Consider the following 21,610-nt stretch of genomic DNA (forward strand, 5'->3'; position numbering starts at 1 on the left):
CCATCTGGCCACCTCTAGGATTAAAATGTACAGAACCTACACTCATTCAACTGAGTGAATAATGTAAAGAGTTATTTAGGACAGCATGCAGATCAGAAGTAGGAGTGGCAAGAGGTGACCCGGGTCACTGGCATCCTGCTCAGGCAAAAGTGCACTGTCCAGCCTCAACACACTGATTGGCTGAGCGGGGCATCGGGGACCCGGGAGTCAGAGAAGCAGGCAGGAGTGCGGGCAGGTAATGTGTTATCTTGTTTAAAAGACTGGCAGACGATTAGTTAAGTGGGATGAGGATACATTCTCACAGCAGATTGAAAATAATCACCGAGAATGCAGAGTCATAGGGCATAAATTTACAACTTATCGAATGGGAATCTGTCCACAACACAAAGTTATCTAACTTAGTAATGTAAAGTAGAATTTTGTGGCCTTATTGCTTTTTCAGTCCCCACTCTGACCGCTGGAAGTCTAGTACATCCATTATAAAAACTACCATCACAACCCGCAGTCCAGTCTGCGGCACCATTTTGTGTCATGGCGTGGCAGAGCAGCGTCACTCCAGTAGTGGCCGTTTCACAGTCTGGATGACAATTCCCTCCAGAGAAAAAGGTGCCGCCTCCTTACCCCACATCATTCACCAGCCCATATACATTCCATTACAGTGTCCTGTAAAGTGGGAGGGGATTCAGATAGTGGGTGGGATGCATTCTCAGACAACTGAAGAGGAGGATGCTAGTTAAAAGAGTGAAAAGTGAAGGCAGAATGGAGCGTTTTGAAGCTGCAGTGATTTGGGTCTGGAAATGACACTTGGGAAAAGGTAAACAGGATCCCTTGTTGAATCTGTATTTTTTAATACCGGAGTTCTCCTTTAAGGGGCACAGTAGTGCAAATCATTGAGGAATGGTGATTATTAGGAGCATGGTGGCTCAGGTTATTAGGGGCATAGAGGCACAGATAATTTGAACAATGGTACTACTGATCTCACTAAATAACAAGCTCTTACATAAATAAAAGGGTTATGGCTTTTAGAAACAAAGGAGGAAATTTATTATTATTATTATTATGTCTGTCATACACACAGATGAGGGGATCTTCTGTATATTCAATATTGAATTATACAAAATTTGCTAACAAGACAGTGAATCTTTAAAGTAGAATTTCAGGCTGGGGTGATTTTTAGCAGAGTGCTAGGGAAGAGGAAGAAGAAAGAAGTAAAATGTTCTCAACCCCCGCTCCAGTGCTGATGCTGGTATCCTGCAGGCCCAGTTTCCTGGCACTTCCTGGTCTGAGTGGGGACCTGGGATGTGAAGTGTCAGGCCCGCTCAGTGAGTCAGCTTCCATAGCAGGGTCCCAACTCAGCTGCTGAATGGCTGAGTGGGCCTAACACATCACGTCCCGGGTCCCAACTCAGACACAGAAGCGGCTGAGGATAAAGGGACCGGAGCTGCAGGATACCAGTATTACCGCTGGAGTGGGGGAGGTGAGAGCATGTTACCTCTTTCATCCTCCCTCTCCCCGCACTCTTCCAAAAATCACCCCAGCCCAAAATTCTCCTTTAATACAGAAATACTTATAGTATCTAAATACAATACGTTTTGATTAAACATACAGTATGTTTAACTACAGAGGTCCACATATTACATGATGAAACACAGAGAGATGCATATGGTGTAAATGAAATGTTTAACAATGTTTAATTTTAGGATGTTCAGTTTATTAATACAGTTAATAGGCTTGCCAAATATGAACCTGTATGTGAGTCTATGTACATCTGTACAATTACATTTGTGATATTGCTCAAATACATCTAAAATATAAAAAGAATATTAAATCATACAACTTTAAAAATGGAATAGAGAAGGACATGTGACTTTTTTCAAACTTTTGTCCAACTTGGACATGTGTCTTACCAACTATGTAATGATAGGAGGGCCGGCCATTTAAATGCCGCCGTCAGTTTTCACAGCTGCATCTAAATGGTTAAATAACTGCAACCGATGATCGTGCTAACTATCAATGGTGGATGCCCCCCCTGCACTGTTGATAGCAACCGGGAGTCTCCATGTATACAGTGGACTTGAGTCTCGAGGGCTAGATAATCCACTGTGAATTACAATAGACTGTGGGGATTCCTATAGTAATCGAGATGGTATAAAAGGTGAGAGATGTGACTGTGGTGTTAGAGGATGACAGGATGTATGCTAGCCCTGAATGTGCCTCTTCTGGTGTATACAAGTCTCACCGTTTCTGATCACTCAGAATGCTATATGATTATTTATACAATGGGACCCATGTACTTATTCTCAATGAGACTGATGATGCTGACATCCAATATTCACCAGCCATGAAAGCCCTTATAGTGATTATATTGTCTGTATTCATTTCTCTCACCATCCTTGGTAACACTCTGGTTATGGCAGCATTTATTGTAGACAAGAGGCTTAGAACTCAGAGCAACTTCTTTCTCCTGAATTTAGCGATCTGTGATTTTGTTATTGGTAAGTGTCTCTTATTTCATTGCGATATTGCAGCACAGTGCGAAAAGTTCCTTCTATTGAGCTGCACAGAACATGTCTACATAGCCGCTGCTTCTCACAGCTGGGAGTTTGGTTGGAATGAGTGTATCAGTTAACATAAAATGCCTCTATATTGTTACACACAGAGGCTAAAAATCCTATATAGAACAAATGCTTCTCAGAACTTAGACCTAATATAGTAAGGAAATGAGTAGAGAGGGAAAAATCTCCCCCCTGTGTATTACTGCACTGCAGCTATTGCAGGTCGCAGTTAGCATGGGGGGGGGGGGGAGCTGCAGCTGTTATTAATTTCAAGGGGAGCTTCAGAGCAGAACCCTGTGGAAAGAAGTGATGTCTCTTTTTCATCTCTTTGTTCACCCACACCAATTGAAGTCAATGGGAGATTTTTTTCTTCTTTTTTTTTTTAATGAATGATGTGTTTTTTGAACTAGAGATTGGTGCAGTTTTCATATCATAAACCACATCAATAATTCCCATGCATCTTTGAGCTATAGTAACCAGCAAAGACTATGTGGAGATACATTTTATCTACACCTATATAAAAAGCATACCATCAAGACAATAAATGAGCAAAGGTTTATCTAGACAGGATACAATTGTAGACATCTCCTAAGGCCCTATTATATGGAGTGATTATTGTTTGAAAATTCATTATAATAACCAGAAATGTGCGATTATCTGTCCGTGTAATAACAAATGAAAAGTCGTCAATCGTTGTCTTTCAACATGTAGAAAAATCACTGTTGGTAGTTCAATAACTGTTCGCATATCTGTTCATCTAGCAGATAAAGCATGCTGCGTGTGTCGTCCTGAGGAATGATTGACAACCATATAACAACACAAAAATGATCGTTCATAACAGCAATCGGTGAATGTAATAACATAAGAATTGTTCGCTACTAAATCGCTAGTTATCACTGGTTTGTTAAAACAAATCTTTACACGACAATTAGCACATGTAATAGGACCTTTAGATTCACTGAACATTTGGATTTAAAGATGCTTAAAGTGTCACTATCATTATAACTTTCAGGCTATGTTCACACAACGTAAAACTACGACCGTAGTTCTCGCCGCAGAACTACGGCCGTAGTTTTGCGGTAACAAAGCCTTATGTGCAATGGGATCCCGGCCGGAGCGTACACACATCGTATACGCTCCGGCCGGGATCCCATATGGCGCCGGAAAAAACTGACAGGTCAGTTTTCTGCGGCCGGAATGCAGTGAATTCCGGCCGCAGAAAGACCTGCCAGTGCACACAGTGAAGCGAGCGGCTCCGGCCGCTTGCTTTATTGTGTGCTATGGGAAGCTCTGATGCGGGCGCGCGCTAATCAGAGCTCCGCGGCCGGAAGGATCATCTGGCCGGTACTTAAGTACCGCCCGAGATAATCCGGCCAGACACTGGCCGTTCCGTGACCCGGCCGGGGTCACGGAACGGCCGGTCTCATACAATGTGAGAACATAGCCTCAAACTCTAAATCAACAGTAGATGTCATATAAAGCAAGTTAGCAATTTCCATTCATTGTTCTTTTTTAATTATCATGAAAAACAACGGTTTTCTGAATTTTTTTCTCAGGAAACAGTTAGAAAACAGGAAGTCCTGTGTATCCCAGGCCATCTCACAGAGAGAAGGCAGTCATGTGACTGATGGACACACTGAGCCGTGACTCTCTGTACTGGCCGGAATTCCTGGGTTTAGTCTGTTTTTTTCCACCAGCACAAGTCAGAAAATCTGCCTTCAGGAGACTAGACCTGGATTTCTGGTAAGTTCAGCTTTGTTTTACAGCATGATAACAGCACGAAAATAATAATGAATGTATATTTTAAACTTGCTTTATATCACATCTACTGTTGATTTAGATTTTGAAAGTTATAACGACAGTGACACTTTAAGAGCGTTCTTACTCACTGACAGCAAACAGAAATCCTCAATATTCAGAAGAATTAAAAGTCTAATTAGAAAGTCAGAAAGCTGCAGAATTTTTCATTATACAATAATTAAGCATCATTTACATAGAAATTTAGTCTATAAATTCTCTCTGCAAAGCAGATCCAAGGAGGAGCCGCACAGCAGGTCAATACTGTATTTGGCACATGTTCTGTGTACTGTATAAAATGCATGATTTCTATTTGGTTTGGATTGTTTCCATTATCTAAACCAAGTGAAAATAAAAGATTTTTAGGAAACAGCGATCTATCTGGAGTAAACACTGTAAAATCGGTTTCTGGCCACCACTTATGTCTACCCTAGTTTGGGTATATACAGTACAATGGTGACTTGGTTCACTAGAGATAATTGAGTCTTTTTCCTTTACTTTTCAGGTGCTTTTAATGTACCTGTATATGTACAATACATGTTGACTAAAAAGTGGAGACTTGGAAAATATTTGTGTAAACTGTGGTTAGTTACTGACTATACAATGTCCACAGCCTCAGTGCTTAACATTGTTCTAATCAGCTTTGACAGGTTTATTTCTGTAACCCAGGCTGTAAGTATCTTGTACTCTTAATTATACATCTCAATTTTTTTATATTCAATATACATCTCTTTTTGCCCATATTTTGTATATACAGTAGGATAGGATTTATTAATATAGGTGAAGTCTTGCATTAACATCTGTCAAATTAAAGGTCCTCTAGTCAGATGTTAATTTCAGGGTTTCTCGCTGTTAAAAAGCACCCAATATGTTTTGGTTGTTTCCCAGCATTGTAAGGAAAACAAGGCATGTCATGTCATCCATTGAAATCGGTGCCATTCCCTATGTCTCTGTTGTGTTCCACTGTTAAGATCAATTAACCCCTTTCTGCAAAGTCACATAGATCACATAGATGTATGTCTGGGGTTGAGGCCTGTTAGTGCAACCCCACAAACATGTACATAAAGAAACTATAACAATCATTGTAAGGATGACAGGACAACCAATATGTTTAGAGCCATGAGAGAACAACAGAGCTGGTATAATTACAGCAACACATAATTAAGTCCATCCTGCACCAATCACATACCCAGCACATACCCAGGGTTGTATCTGATATTTGAACCTCTTTAAGTGAGTTTCCTGATAACAAAATGAAACACTTTTAGCATCAATTAAATACCGTAAAAGTGGTCATCACTTGTCTGAAAAATATATATGACTCCTTTTTACAGGTACATTATCACTCTCTTCAGAAGAGGCGCAGCCTGACTTTCCTACAGATGGCGATAGTCTGGGTAATATCTTTCCTTCTCTACAGCCCATCCATCCTCTTTTGGGAAAGTGCCTTTGGTGACAGTCACATAGAAGAGGATGTGTGTATGGCTGGGTTCTTTAACGCCTGGTACTTTCACTTAGGAACATCAGTGGTTGATTTTTTTCTTCCATTAATAAGTATATCATTTTTTAACGTCAGCATCTACTGGAGCATCACGAAACGGAGCAGGAAGAGAAGGCAACATTCTGCTTGTGATACATTGGGGGGAAAGACAAGAGATGCGAATATCACTTTACAAGTAAGAAGGAGATTTGAGAAATCCCAACAACAAGGGCCAATGGAGTTTTCCACCTCCCAGATGGACAACATTCCCAATACAATCCATGTCATTAAACTCTCCAGGGACAAAAAAGTAGCTAAATCTCTAGCAATCCTGGTTTCTGTTTTTGCTGTCTGCTGGGCTCCCTATATTTTTCTAGTCACCATAGACACGGCGTGCCAAAACAACTGTGCTCCCCATTATTGGTATGACATCACAGTCTATATATTGTACTTTAATTCTACACTTAACCCTATAATATATCCATTGTGTCATAAAAGTTTTAGAAAAGCCTTTAGCTTACTCTTTCAAATATGTCTGAGGAAATGGAAAGTATAACAAAAGCATGTAATCTCTTATTATATCTAGACACTTTATAATACTGAGGAATGGATAGAAACTTATCAACTAACCATTAACCATTTTAAGAGGTTGAATGGGGTTCAAAACACATCTGCTGCTTTCTAGCAGAAATATTGCCACTCCTCTCCAAGTACCATTTCTAGAAGATATCACTAGGATAATTGGGGTCTTCTTCATTCCCTTGATCAAAGGGGGTTCCAGAGGTAGAAATCCAACTAGTCATAAACTGAAGGCATTTTCTTCTATGTAAAAAGAAACATATTTTATTCAAATATCTGTAGGGCTAATGGCTATGGGGTAATTTACTAAGATTTGCATTTCACAGCTCATGAGCTAGGCCGTTTGCGCAACTCTATTTAAAGTCAATGGAAGTCATGCATATTGTGTAACTTGCTGGATTTGGCAATTTCCGACCTTAATTTCCTCAGACTTAGGGTCCTATTCCACGGGCCGAGGAGGGCCCGATCAACGATGTAAACGAGTGGCGATCTGCTAAATCGCCGCTCGTTTACTGGGCCTATTCCACAGCCCGATAATCGTTGAGCGAGGGCTGCAAGGACATCGTTACCGATGTCCTTGCAGCCCTTGCAGCATCATACATTACCTGTCCAGGCTTCTTCTCCGCGCTGTCTTCATCCCCGGGTCCCGCGCGCTCTATCTTCAGAATGGCCGGTCAGCTGACAGGCCACACTCGCGGCAGTCCCGGCCTGTGATTGGCTGAGCGCTCCGTCAGCTGACCGGCCATTCTGAAGATAGAGCGCGCGGGACCCGGGGATGAAGACAGCGGCGGAGAAGAAGCCTGGACAGGTAATGTATGATGCTGCTGCTTGCCCGCCGCGCACCGCTATTCAACCGTAGCGATGCGCGGTGGGGGAACGATGATTTTAGGTCTGGCCCTAAATGAACGATCAGCCGATGACACGATCATCGGCTGATCGTTCTCTCTATTTCACCGAATGATAATCAGCCAAATCGGGCCAAATGGGGCCGATCCGGCCGATTATCGTTACTGTGGAATAGGGCCCTTACTCACCACCCCTGAGCTGAAACCCTAGCGACACCTATAGTCACAGTGAAATATATATATATTATAAATCCACTTCCGCAGCACACCATCAGTTCAATTCAAGTCCAACAGTGATTTATTAGTGCATCCTAAAAACAATATATTCAACCATAATGCGACCAAAACATAGCATCATAGTTGCATGTATAGTTTTTTTTCGATACACTAATAAATCACTGTTAGTCTTTGTTCACACAAGGTCAAAAAAAGAGAAAAGGCGTCCGCTTTTTCTATTTGAAAAAAAGTCTGTTAAAGACGTCCGCGATTTGACTGACTGCAATGCATTGAAGTCAGTGGAATGACGGGCATCCAATGCACATGGTATATAAAATGATGGACGTTATCTGTGTGGACGTCAAAATGATGATCATGTCAATTATTTTGGGACGTCTTTTGTAAACAACTGCCGTTATTTTTTAGTTGTTTACACACAGTTTTTCTTTTTTCTCTGTCTTTTTTCTGTTTTTACTATTAAATTCAATGGAATTTCCAATTAAAGACACACCCAATGGCCAATTCTAGAATAATGTACCAGCAGCTGTTATTGCACTGATAGGCGAACCAATCCTCAAAATAACGGATGTCATTTTAAAAATTATAAACGGACAAGAAAAAACTTTGTGGCAACATAGCCTTAGACTTGAATTGAACTCATGATGTGCTGCAGAACTGGATTTCTGTAATGGTTGGACTCGTGATCTGGGCCCTATACACTGGCACCCGCATTTGTTATACCTATGGTTGGAGGTGCTGCTTTCCTGTAAAATATGTATATATGTACATATACACACAATGAAGGAGATTTATCAAACATGGTGTAAAGTGAAACAGGCTCAGTTGCCCCTAGCAACCAATCAGATTCCACCTTTTATTTTCCAAAGAGTCTGTGAGGAATGAAAGGTGGAATCTGATTGGTTGCTAAGGGCAACTGAGCCAATTTCACTTTACACCATGTTTGAGATATATATATATATTTATATATATATATATATATATATATATATATATATATATATATATATATATAAATATTTATATTGTAGTTTGCGGCTGTGGTCTGTACCGATGCACTTTACTATTGTTATTACTATGTTTGTTGTCACATATTAGTGTATTATTGGAGTTAGCTTTGTCACGCTAACTGGAGCTCTACCTATTATTTATACTAAACTGTTATTTAAAAAAAAAAAACTTTTTGTAGCCTTAAAGAGGGCACAGCTAAGAAATCCCAATATTGTACCACATATATCATCCAATAATTCTATTGGTACACATGTATAACAGGTTAGACCTGTTATACTACCTTCCTCCATTTATAAAGTTATGTATAGAACTTCTCCTGTTTGTTTGGCAATAGATGGCACATATTGTTATTATATGGGAGGTTTCTCTTTAGATATTTATTGAGAAAATGACTACTTGCTCAAAATACAGTAACTTTAGATACTGGGAACACAGACTGCATTGGGACAGGAGTTAACATCCCTTCTCTTCTAAGGACATTATGCAGGATGGCTGCTCCCCTAACACATCTGTCATTATTGGTAATTTGTTTATAATGCAATTTTCTGTGATTGGGGACATGGAAAGGAGAAAGAAATCTATTCCCGGATGGCACCATTTATATGTAGTTACATGGTTTTCTCCTGTGGCACTACTGTAAAATATTTAACCATTCAATGCTTTCCCTAATACTCTATCTATCTATCTATCTATCTATCTATCTATCTATCTATCTATCTATCTTTAATAATTTCTTGGCACTAGAAATTATTTAATTTTTAGATTATTATCTAGTAAAGTTATATTTATTTCCTGCAGCTTATATATGGTATATTTTAGCTTTGTACACAAATTATAATCTCTATCGGTCGTTATTTGAAATAAAAGCAAGTAATAATTTTGGCTTGCTCTATCAGACTCCATATGTGTGTAGGCACTCCCAAGTCCCCAGTATCTCCTTACCCTCTAAATCTAACCAAGCTTGTATGGCAGTACAGTACATAGAGGTTGCATGTCTTACTGCTCAAGAGCCAAACAGACACTGCATTCATATGTGTGCCTAAATAAAAAAAAAAACATTTAAAAGGTACGATTGAGGGTTTTGAATCAAAATGAGGGGTGGTTGTGCATAAGCAAGGTTGCTTCATTACTTGTCTATGAAAGTTGTTGGAATACAGTGCTCAACTATCTCCAGCAGCTGCCATAGACAATAAATGGACAATGAGTGGAGTGAACAAGTGCAACCACTTTATTCCATGCTCAAGATCAGGATATCCCAGCAATCAGACCAGTCTCCTGTGTATAAGACGTACATGTTAATAATAGAACAATGCCTCTAAGTCTAGTTTTAAAAACATCAGTATAAGGATAAGCTCACACATGGCAGATTTGCTGCACTCATTCCTGGAAATGAAAATCTGTCCTAAGTGCCTGGGATTGAACAAACCACATGTACATTGCATGGGGTTATTATGTATATTTTATTACTTTTGTAAAACATTACCGCTCAGTTATGTCTTCATTCACATAGGATGATACATATTTACAACGATCATTATATGAGCTGCAAGAAAAACCAGAGCAGCTGGAGGAAGAATTGTTTCCTAGATGACAAACAAAAATCAGTTTTGTCAGAAACGCAACATGTCTTTTTTATTTCAGTAAATAAGGCCCAGAGCCATTTCCCCTTAACTGAAATAGCCCCAACAAACAAGGCCTAACTTCCATTTAATCTGGGCTGTCAACTGGGGTCTATGGGATCCAGCCTGGCTGTATTCTATATTATCTCTGGTGACACAGGAACAGGAAATAACACGGCCTAAATGTAAGGGAGCCTCCACCGTACACAGTCACTGAGAGAGATTTTACACCTTTCTTCTGAATGTTATGATAGCTTCATTCCTTTATTTAAGCATTAAACATACCACTGCCTGTATTGGTAACAATGACACCGGACATTGATAGTGACAGACATGCTGTCCTTAGCACTTTCTTGTTTATAAAGTGTACAGAAGAACTTACACTGAAAAGTAAGGCGCTGCGGTAAAGGAGTCACCAATATTCATTAGCTGCCATTGGGCCCACTGATGATTGGCAGGTTTCCCCCAATGCAAAGAGATAGGAATGAACTTGTCAATCATTAGTGGGTGGGTCCAGTGGCCTCTGATGAATATCTGTGACTTGTCTCCCACAGTGAAAGTGTTTTAAACTCACTGTACACTTTTCCATAAGTGACAGAGCGCTGGAAACAAACTTGACAGGCTTTCTGTCAGGTTTATCTGTCAACTGCCCTCATCTTCCATATAGGCGTACACTGACCAGCCATTACATTAAACTACCTGCATAATAATGAATAGGTTCCCTACATGTCAACAAAACAGTCCTGACCCATCAAGTCTCCACAAGACCTGTGGTATCTGGCAGCAACACATGAGCAGTAGATCCTGTAAGTCATGGAGTGAGGCCTCCTTGGATGGTTTATCCAGCATTAGACGCTAGGTTGGACTGATATCTCGGGAACTAGGAGGCCAAGACAACAGATTGAATTCTCTGTCATGTTCCTAACTATTCCTTAACACTTTTTACAGTTTGGCAGGCCACATTATCCTGCTGAAAGAGACCACTGCCATTAGGGAATCCTTTTGTCATAAAGAGGTGTACTTGGTTTTCAGCAATGACTAGGTAGATGGGATGTTTCATAATAATATCTGTAGGAAGGATTTCCCATCTCTTCCCCAAGTAAGCTATAGAAAAGCACACTGCCATCTGCATGATGTAAAACTAAATGTGATTCAGATCATTGCTTCATGGTCCAGTTCTAAACCCCATGTGCCCACTGTATGTGCTTTCAGCAACTCACAAGGGTAAAGATAGACATTCTAACCGGTCTGTGGTTATGTAGCAAGTTGAAAATTACACATTACTCTAATAGCCACCTTACTATTAGAGATGAGTGAGCTGGCCGAGGTTCAGGTCGTACAAAGCTTCTTATTCTCGTTGTCTGCCCAGTCCGTGGAGAGGGTGGATACAGCCTGAGGACCGCCTGGAAAACTGGTATACAGCCATAGGTCATAGGCTGTATCCCAGTTTTCCAGGCAGTCCTCAGGCTGTGTCCACCCTCTCCATGGAGCAGGCAGACAGCGGGAATTAGAAGCCAACAGTTCAGGTACGTACAGACCTGAACCATGGCCGGCTCCCTCATCTCTACTTACTGTCATAGCAAAAATATAAAAAATTTGAGCAACTTGTGCTACAGTAACTCTTCTTTGGGATTGGATCGGTATGAGCTAATGATTGACTGAACAGTCACTTCCTTGTGTTGAAATAAAGACCAAGTTATTCTAAAAAATGTGGACTTGGCATTTTGTTGAAATAATGGGAAATAATGACAGGTTTTTCTTTTAAATTTGCCTGACAACCCCTTTAGTATGCTTACCTAACATATATACAAATCTGGCACCAATGTCTCAAAAAGATGATTTCTGTGATTCCACTGGTGCCTTGCCACCAAATACATGCAATAAAAATAAATGCAAGCACTCTAATGTAGCTGTGACACTCGGGTCTTGTTTTGACGTCCGCAATACTAAGCCTTATAAAAAGGTTCAAATCCACAATGTCACAAATTGTAACATTACATGTAGATGTTTTCTGATGTGGCCAACTAATAAAGACTGATCTGATGCATACTGGTGTGCCAAACCTTAATTGTATGATATGGCTAATTCATACAGTCTGAAATTTACATCAATGTCCAGTGGTCCCTTAACTTACAATGGCCTCAGGTTACAAAGCTACAGTCAGGATCTGCGGCACGTGTAAAAAACTGGATGACCGACCAATGAAACTGGCCATTTTACTGATAAAACCCCAGTATTACTGGAGTGCATGCAGCGATTGGCTGTCTAGAATTCCCTCTCTACAGTACAGTGTGATACTACATGTCCTGTGCTGCTCTTGACCTTTGCCAGGATGACCTTTAGGCACCAGGTGAGGGCAGCCTCATTTTATTTTTCTGGGACCCTGTGTGATATGTACAGGATCCTGAAATGCTCCAGTCCTCTACATAGAAAGTAATTTACAGTCTCCAGTAGCTCTTTCTGACTATTGTATGTAAGGACTTGTTTTATCCATATTAGTTATCTGCTTATTTTTTTTTATGTCTTAATTTTTGGGGATTATTTTGGGATGATATTTTGGGGGCTTTAGAACTAAATACCAGTTTTCCATTGAGTTTTGGATTCAAGATAAAGAATAATTTCAACATATAATGGTCATCCTGGAAGCAATTAATATTGTAACTTGAGGGACTACAGTGCTCCATTAATAACACATACACAGTTGCATTTTCATTTAGTTTTCCCAAGCAGTATGCCCTCTGGGTATACCTTGTATTGGATACCAACTGTACCCCTACTATTTGTATTCGTCAATGTACAATGCATTGAAGTATGTGTCTGATATGTCTTATATGCCTGTCTATACTGCAATGAAAGTGTTAATAAAAAATTATCTGATTAAAAAAAAAAAGAATAAGTCTGGCCAGTTTATAATTTACACACACACACACACACACACACACACACACACACACACCCTACTCCCCTCTATCGCTATAGCACATCCATAAAAGCAATAGCAACATAGAAGACACTATAGAGCAGTACTGAGACTTGAGACTCTTGAGGCAGAGTAGTTTTCCAGAGTGAATGATGATTTATTTTTTATTTTCTTATTTTATTTTTTTTGGAGCCTGATAAGTAAAGAGGTATTTTCTGTAATAAGGTTTCTTGTATTTACTTGTAAATACACAAAATACATTTTTATAAGACGTGTACTTAAAGGGGTTGGTCACTTTATAGTAAAATAGGTCAGTGTACAGTATTAGTAATTGTACTCACTGTATATACCGACAGCAGCTCCTTGTATACCTCATACAGGTAAAATCAGACAACCGTCCTCCAGGCTGTGCTGCCCTGCTCTGTTTTGTTTCTGTCCATAAGATAGCCGACATGGAGGAGCATGTGACCATGCCCCGCCCCCTGTGTCCTCCATAGACACATACAGGCTCAGTGGTGGACACTGGGGAGGGGGCATAGTCACATGCTCCTCCATGTTGGCCATTTTATGGACACCACAGAGCAGGGCCAGCACAGCCTGGAGGAGGGGAGTCTGATATTAGCTATATGAGGTACACAGGGAGCTGCTGTCAGTAAGTGCAGTGAGTACACCTACTAATACTGTATACTGAACAATTATACTATAAAGTGGCCAACCCATTTAATGGTAAATCACAATTTCTAATAAAACCTCTTGGTGGAAAAGAAAATGTTATAGTTCTTAGTATCGAAGACAAAAAATAAAAAATAAAAAACATAAATTATAGGGAAAGGTTTAAAATGTAATACTTGGATCTTTGCTGCCAATCATTATAATGTGGCTGTGACCAAGTATGAATTAGTATACAATAGGGAAAGGGTAAATTACAATAGTCTGTGGGGATTCCTATGGTAATAGAGATGGTATAAAAGGTGAGAGATGTAACTGTGGTGTGCGAGGGTGACAGGATGTATGCTAGCCCTGAATGTGCCTCTTCTGGTGTATACATAACTCACAGTTTCTGATCACTCAGAATGCTATATGATTATTTACATAATGAGACTTATATACTAATTCTCAATGAGACTGATGATGCTGAGATCCAATATTCACCAGCCATGAAAGCCCTTATAGTGATTATATTGTCTGTATTCATTTCTCTAACCATCATTGGTAACACTCTGGTTATGGCAGCATTTATTGTAGACAAGAGGCTTAGAACTCAGAGCAACTTCTTTCTCCTGAATTTAGCGATCTGTGATTTTGTTATTGGTAAGTGTCTCTTTCTTTAATTGTGACATTGCAGCACAGTATGAAAAGTTCTTCTCGTTTATTCTATAGGCTGAATATGTCTACACAGCCTTTTACAGCTGGGAGTTTGGTTCCAAACAATGTAGCAGCTTACATAAAATGTGACAATATTATTTTAACCTATATAAAAACTTGTTAAAACTTATATAGAACAAGTGCTATTGCAAGTCACTGTCTTGCAGCTATAATTTTAATTGGAGCTTCAGAGCAGAACTGTGTAGAAACATGCTGCTTCTTTATTATTTGGTTCACCATCACCTATTGAGGTCAATGTTTGTCTTTTTTTTACATGGAAATTGGTGCAGTTTCTATGTCATAAACCACACTAATAATCCCCATGTAAACATGCCCTTAGAAATTTTTTAAGGCAATTATCTATGAGTATAGTAAATAGCCAATTTTATCTACACAACAGGAGATGAACAGTTTAGTAAGGATACAGTTGCAGACAACCTTTAGATGCATCGATTAAGTCTGTAATATTTTTCAGTATCTGGTTAAAGCAAATATACCACTAGGTACATCACTTTGTGTATTTTACATGAAGAGACCAGCGCTGGTGCAGGGATGCCGATACCACAGGCTTTTCTTTGAACCGCCGTTGGGTTCCCGCCAGGGCTGTTTCTACGACAGGGCGGACCGGGCCACCGAACGGGGCGCCGACATCTAGGGGAAGTCTGGTGGTGCCCAACAGCGCCTGGCCCCTGCGCACTCATGGAATCCCTCCGGACAGTCGCCGGAGGGATCCCCCAGCAGGTGCAGCGACGTCATCACCTGTTGGGGGATCCCTCCGGTGACTGACCGGCTGAAGAGGCTAGAAGAGAGGAAGTGTCGAACTGGGATACCTAGGGCCCACCAGAGAAAATGATCCTTGGGGCCCACCAAAGAAGAATTGGTATAAAGCGACATACTGACCGGGCCCTATTCTGGATTCATCTGGATCTGCGACAACTCCCTTATCCCGCATTCAGAGCAGGCTGTGGCTCAGAGATAGCACTCTACTGACTGACTGTACATACTGGTAGTTTGTGCCCATATGATGCAGCTGCACCCCATATAATCATTTTATTACCCCCTTCATCCTCCATCATCATACTAGTACGCCTTCATCCTCCTGCCCACTATCATCATACTACTACCTCCTTCATCCTCCTGCACCTCCAAGATCATACTACTACCCCTTCATCATCATACTACTACCCATTCATCCTTCTACCCCTTCATCATAATACTACCCCCTTTATCATCATACTACTACCCCCTTCATCCTCCTGCCCCTCCAAGATCATACTACTACCCCTTCATCATCATACTACTACCCATTCATCCTTCTATGCCTTCATCATAATACTACTCCCTTTATCATCATACTACTATCCCCTTCATCTTCCTGCCCCTCCATCATAATACTACCCCTCCATCATCCTCCTACCCCATCATATTACTACCCCCTTCATCCTCCTGCCCTTTCATCATCATAGTAGTTCCCCTCCCATACTTTTGCCCCTCATCACCATACTACTGCCTCCTTCATCATTCTCCTGCCCCTCCATCATCATAGTACTACCCCTCTAATCCTCCTTCCCCTCTATCATCATACTACTTCCCCCTTCATCCTCCTGCCCTACCATCATCATACTACCCCTTCATCCTCCTGCCCTTCCATCATCATAGTACTACCCCTCTAATCCTCCTTCCCCCTTTATCATCATACTACTACCCCCTTCATCCTCCTACCCTTCAATCATCATAGAAATACCCCTCTCATCCTCCTGCCACTCCATCATCATACTACTACCCCCTTCATCCTTCTACCCTTCCATCATCATAGAACTACCCCTCTCATCTTCATGCCCTTCATCATCATACTACTTCCCCCTTCATCCTCCTCCTGTCCCTTCATCATCATACCAGTACCCCCTTCAGCATCCTCTTGTCCCTTCAACTGTATTTAAAACAAAAAAAAGTTATACTTACCTCACCAGTATGGTTCCTCTAGTCCCCCAGGCACTCCTCTCGCTGCTCTGCCGCAGCAACAGGGGCGGAGCTTTCCGGGTGATACCCGGGACATGGTTTTGCTGGAGCTGGAGTTCAGGTATCCTCTGCCACCAGCACAGGGCTGCTGAAGAACTGACAGCTGCCGCAGCGTCCGGTCCCAGTTGCTGGACCATCAGTGGGAGTGGGGGAGGGGCCCACCAGAGGATCCTCTGGACCTCCAGTGGCCCAGTCCAACACTGGTATTAGGTGAGTATAGTTTTTTTTTTTTTTTTTGGAGCAATGCAGGGGGACATTATTACTATATGGGGACAATGCAGGGGGACATTATTACTATATGAGGGACAGTACAGGGGGACATTATTACTGTATGGAGGACAATGCAGGGGAACATTATTACTATATGGGAGACATTACAGGGGAACATTATTACTATATAGAGGGCCCAGCAGGGAGCATTATTACTATATGGGGGACAATGCAGGGACATATTATTAGTATATGGGGGACAATGCAGAGGGACATTATTATTAGTATATGGGACATTGCAGGGGGACATTATTACTATATGGGGGCACAGGGGACATTATTACTATATTAGGGACATTGCAGGGAACATTATTACTATATGGGGGACATTGCAGAGGGACGTTATAACTATATGGGGGACATTGCAGGGGGACATTAATACTTTATGGGGGACATTGCAGACAGACATTATTACTATATAAGGGAGGGGTACATTATTACTATATGGAGGGCAGAGCCGGGGACATTATTAGTATATGGGGGACAATGCAGGGGACATTTTTACTATATGGGCGACATTGCAGGGATACATTATTACTATATGGGGGACATTGCAGGGGGACATTATTACTATATAGAGGACACAGCAGGGGGCATTATTACTATATGGGGACAATATTACTATATAGAGGGCACAGCAGAGGCATTATTACTATATGGGGACAATGCAGGGACACATTATTAGTATATGGGGACAATGCAGGGGGAAATTATTACTATATGGAGGACAGAGCAGGAGACATTTTTACTATATGGGGGACAATGCAAGTGAACATTATTAGTATATGGGGGACATTGCAAGGGTACATTATTACTATATGGAGGGCACAGGGGACATTATTACTATATGGGGACAATGCAGGGGACATTATTACTATATGGGGGACAATGCAGTGGACATTATTACTATATGGAGGACACAGAAGAAAACATTATTACTATATGGGGGACAATGCAGGGGGACATTATTAGTATATGGGAAACAATGCAGGGGACATTATTAATATATGGAGGGCACAGCAGGAGACATAATTACTATATGGGGACAATGCAAGGGGACATTATTAGTACATGGGGACAATAGAGGGGACATTATTACTATATGGAGGGCACAGCAGGAGACATTATTACTATATAGGGGACAATGCAGGGGGACATTATTACGATATGGAGGACACAGCAGGAGATATAATTATATATAATATGGAGGACAATGCAGGGGACATTGTTACTCTATGGGGCACAGCAGGAGAAATAATTACTATATGGGGGACAATGAATACTGTATATGGCACATTTTCTATCTACTGTATAAAATGCATGTATGCCATACAGCATAATTTCTATTTGGCTTGGATTGTTTCCATGATTTCATGTATATATGTATACTTTCCAAATAAACTGAAAAAAAAAAAAAAAAGATTTTAGGAAACAGCGACCTATCTGGAGTAAAATAGGTTTCGGGCCACCAATCATATGTGTACATTTTTAGGGGATGTACAATGGTGACTTGGTTCACTAGAGATGATTGTGTCTATTTCTTTTCAGGTGCTTTTAATGTACCTGTATATGTACAATACATGTTGTCTAGAAGGTGGAGACTTGGAAAATATCTGTGTAAACTGTGGTTAGTCACTGACTATACAATGTCCACAGCCTCAGTGCTTAACATCGTTCTAATCAGCTTTGACAGGTTTATTTCTGTAACCCAGGCTGTAAGTATCTTGTACTCTTTATTTTCTATCTCTATATTTTTATATTCTATCTTTAGAAGTAATTTTCAAATCTATATAACTTCCTGGCACCAGTTGATTTAGAAAAAAATATTTTTTAAATAAATTGTTTGAGATTAGGAAATCTCCATTGCATGCTTCTACTTTAAGGCGAATTATAAAATTCTGTAGCCGTCAGGCACAGGGGGGAAATTGATTCCAAGCACTTAATAACCTCTCCCCGTGGCCATATTTCCCTAACTTTTTTTGAGTTGTATATATTTTTGTTATTTGAGTTTTATAATAGCAGCATATATTACAAGGTTTTATTAATGCTAATGTAAAAGGGGATTGTAACAATAACATCTATGCTTTACTGACCTCCTATTAATATCAGTGTAGCCATGTATTACCATGGCTACACCGAGTAAGCTCTCATGTTCAGGGGTTCCAGCTATAGGGCCCTCATCTGTATGGATGTGTGCATAGAAGCTTTTCTTGGCATATCTATGTAATGTATTATTTATGCCTTCTAAGGATGAATTTAATGGGATTTCCACAATAATTTAATCTGTTATAATTTACAGGTCGTCCATACAGATTTTAATGTTCAGGGTTTCTCACTATTGAAAGCACCCAATGTTTTGGTTGTTTCCCAGCACTGTAGGGAAAACAAGCCATGTCATGTTATCCATTGAAATAAGTGCCATTCAATATGTCTGTGTTGTCTTCCACTGCTGAGATCAATTAAGTATCTAAAAAAGAGATATGATACCCTTCATTCCATTCAGTGTAGATGGCAAAGAAGACTCATTAACACAGACCTTGTCTATATGCCCTATTATGGGCTAAGGAAATATAAGATGGGGACCCCCTCTAAATCCAGTTGGAGAGCTGCTCCATCGGAATGGCTCCCATACTGGTTCCTTGCACCAGTGACTATATATAAAATGGGTTGTATCATCACTTCTATGATAAACATAACATACAACTCCTTCTTTACAGGTACATTATCACTCTCTTCAAAAGAGGTATAGTGTGACTTTTATCAAGATGATGGCAGTCTGGGTAGTATCTTTCCTTCTCTACAGCCCATCCATCCTCTTTTGGGAAAGTGCCTTTGGTGACAGTCACATAGAAGAGGATGTGTGTATGGCTGGGTTCTTTAACGCCTGGTACTTTCACTTAACAACATCAGTCTTTGATTTTTTTCTTCCATTAATAAGTATATCATTTTTCAATGTGAGCATTTACTGGAGCATCACTAAGCGGAGCAGGAAGAGAAGGCAACATTCTGCTTGTGATACATTGGGGGGAAAGATGAGAGATGTGAAACCATTCATCATAGCATCTAATCCAATGCTGCCATCTACTCACGTAAAGAATATCACTTTACAAGTAAGAAGGAGATTTGAGCAATCGCTACCACAAGGACCAATGGCCTCATCCACCTCCCAGATGGACAATGTTCCCGATACAATCCATGTCATTAAACTCTCCAGGGACAAAAAAGTAGCAAAATCTCTAGCAATCCTGGTTTCTGTTTTTGCTGTCTGCTGGGCTCCCTATACTTTTCTGGTCCCCATTGACAGGGCCTGCCAAAACAACTGTGCTCCCCATTATTGGTATGACATCACAGTCTATATATTGTATTTTAATTCTACAATTAACCCTATAATATATCCATTGTGTCATAAAAGTTTTAGAAAAGCCTTTAGTTTACTCTTACAAATATGTTTCAGGAAATAGGTAGTATAATAAAAGCATTTTATGTCTTGTTATATTTGTCTATTCCTCTAAGTAAGCTAAGCTTTGGAGCTACCCTTACTTGTTAAGCCAGGAGGATGAAAGACACTCTGCAGGAGAGAAGCACTGAAAGGGACAGCATCTGTACTCCAGTGCCGGGTCTCCTTCATTCTCATGATCAGACGGGATCCAAGAGGCAAGACCGCAACTAATCAGAAAGTATGAAAAGGAACACCCCTTTTACGTCACACTCTGCTAATTTTGGTGACTGGGGCATACATCCACAAAAAAGTTTTTTGTCTCTCATATCAGTGTCACGTGACCAGGATGGCCATATAATGTACTGTCAAAATGTATAATGTATGAGGAAAATATTTGTAGGATACCAGTCCTTTCTTTCTGGTGCCTTGCTTTGTGTGGCCTCTCCCAATAGACCTTTCTGGCATACGTGACCCCTCCAGAAGTACTAATCCCACCAGTTTAACTCATTGGATCACCAAGGCAAGCAAGCTCCCTCACCAGGTCAAGGTGAAGGCACCAAGAGAGAACCCCCTCACCCTAACCTGATCACCCATCCCAACCCTGAATTTACCTTTCCTTCACTAAAACATAACTAGAACTCCTTTAAACTGTGAGCCTGGTGCCTGGTACCCACCCCCTAACACGGACATTCCCAGCGCCTTTCCCATCCCAGGTCTATCCAACCTGCCTAATGCGGGGTCGCCTGGCCTACTCCCCAGGCCTGCCCCAGCATCCTAACGCAGGCCCTTCCGGCTCTCTTCCCATCACAGACCCACCCAGCCCCCTAAAGCAGACCTATCTTGTGCCCTTTCCATCCCAGGCCCACCCCAGCGCCCTAACATAGACCCTCCCAGCTCCCTTTGCATTCCAGGCCTGCCCCAGCTTGTGCTTCAAGAGTCCTGAGCACACTGCACCCACCCCCAGCAGGGTAGTCACCTAATCCCTCCCTTCATGGGGCAGGCAAAATGCACTCAGCCCAGCCGTTTGAGAAAAGTCTGGCCCCCAGGACGGCGGTAAAGAATTATTGACAGAATAACACACATTACAAAGTTATACAACTTTGTAATGTATGTTATGTCTGTGAATGGCCTCCTTCCCCGTGTCCCACCACCCCCACCCGTGTACCCGGAAGTGTGGTGCGCTATACATACCTGTCACGTGCCGACTCGTCTTTGATCTTCCGTCTGCGAAGTCGCCTTCGGACGGCCTGGCCGAATCCCTCCGAGCATCCTGAGTGCCGGCCGCCTCTTCAGCGTCATCGGCGGCTCAGCTGCGATTGGCTGAGCCAAACTGTGCTCAGCCAATTGCGGCTGAGCATCTGATGACGCTGAAGAGGGCGGCCGGCACGCAGGACACTCGGAGGGATTTGGTCCGGCCGTCCAAAGACGACTTCGCAGACTGAAGATCGTAGACGAGTCGGCACGTGACAGGTATGTT

The 21,610-nt window shown here is 41.3% G+C and overlaps 2 protein-coding genes across 2 annotated transcripts; both read left to right on the plus strand.

Annotated features, from left to right (window-relative positions):
• The first annotated feature begins 2,257 nt into the window (after positions 1 to 2,257).
• On the plus strand, positions 2,258 to 6,388 carry LOC138784138 (histamine H3 receptor-like). The gene is made up of 3 exons (XM_069959652.1): positions 2,258 to 2,495; positions 4,858 to 5,024; positions 5,687 to 6,388. Exons 1-3 carry the CDS (start codon positions 2,258 to 2,260, stop codon positions 6,386 to 6,388), a joined length of 1,107 nt encoding a protein of 368 aa, XP_069815753.1.
• Positions 6,389 to 14,113: 7,725 nt separating this feature from the next.
• LOC138784139 (histamine H3 receptor-like) lies at positions 14,114 to 20,155 on the plus strand. The gene is made up of 3 exons (XM_069959653.1): positions 14,114 to 14,351; positions 18,243 to 18,409; positions 19,412 to 20,155. The coding sequence occupies exons 1-3, from the start codon at positions 14,114 to 14,116 to the stop codon at positions 20,153 to 20,155; spliced, it is 1,149 nt and encodes a 382-aa protein (XP_069815754.1).
• Positions 20,156 to 21,610: the final 1,455 nt, after the last annotated feature.

The sequence above is a fragment of the Dendropsophus ebraccatus genome, chromosome 2, assembly GCF_027789765.1.
Source record: "Dendropsophus ebraccatus isolate aDenEbr1 chromosome 2, aDenEbr1.pat, whole genome shotgun sequence".
In the NCBI taxonomy this organism is placed as follows: domain Eukaryota; kingdom Metazoa; phylum Chordata; class Amphibia; order Anura; family Hylidae; genus Dendropsophus; species Dendropsophus ebraccatus.

Bases quoted from the DNA above. Each gene is read 5' to 3' on its own strand.
- LOC138784139 (XM_069959653.1), top strand. From the start codon at position 14,114: ATGCTATATGATTATTTACATAATGAGACTTATATACTAATTCTCAAT. The intron at 14,352-18,242 runs GTAAGTGTCTCT...ATTTCTTTTCAG, and splicing joins GATCTGTGATTTTGTTATTG to GTGCTTTTAATGTACCTGTA. The intron at 18,410-19,411 runs GTAAGTATCTTG...CCTTCTTTACAG, and splicing joins TTATTTCTGTAACCCAGGCT to GTACATTATCACTCTCTTCA.
- LOC138784138 (XM_069959652.1), top strand. From the start codon at position 2,258: ATGCTATATGATTATTTATACAATGGGACCCATGTACTTATTCTCAAT. The intron at 2,496-4,857 runs GTAAGTGTCTCT...TTTACTTTTCAG, and splicing joins GATCTGTGATTTTGTTATTG to GTGCTTTTAATGTACCTGTA. The intron at 5,025-5,686 runs GTAAGTATCTTG...TCCTTTTTACAG, and splicing joins TTATTTCTGTAACCCAGGCT to GTACATTATCACTCTCTTCA.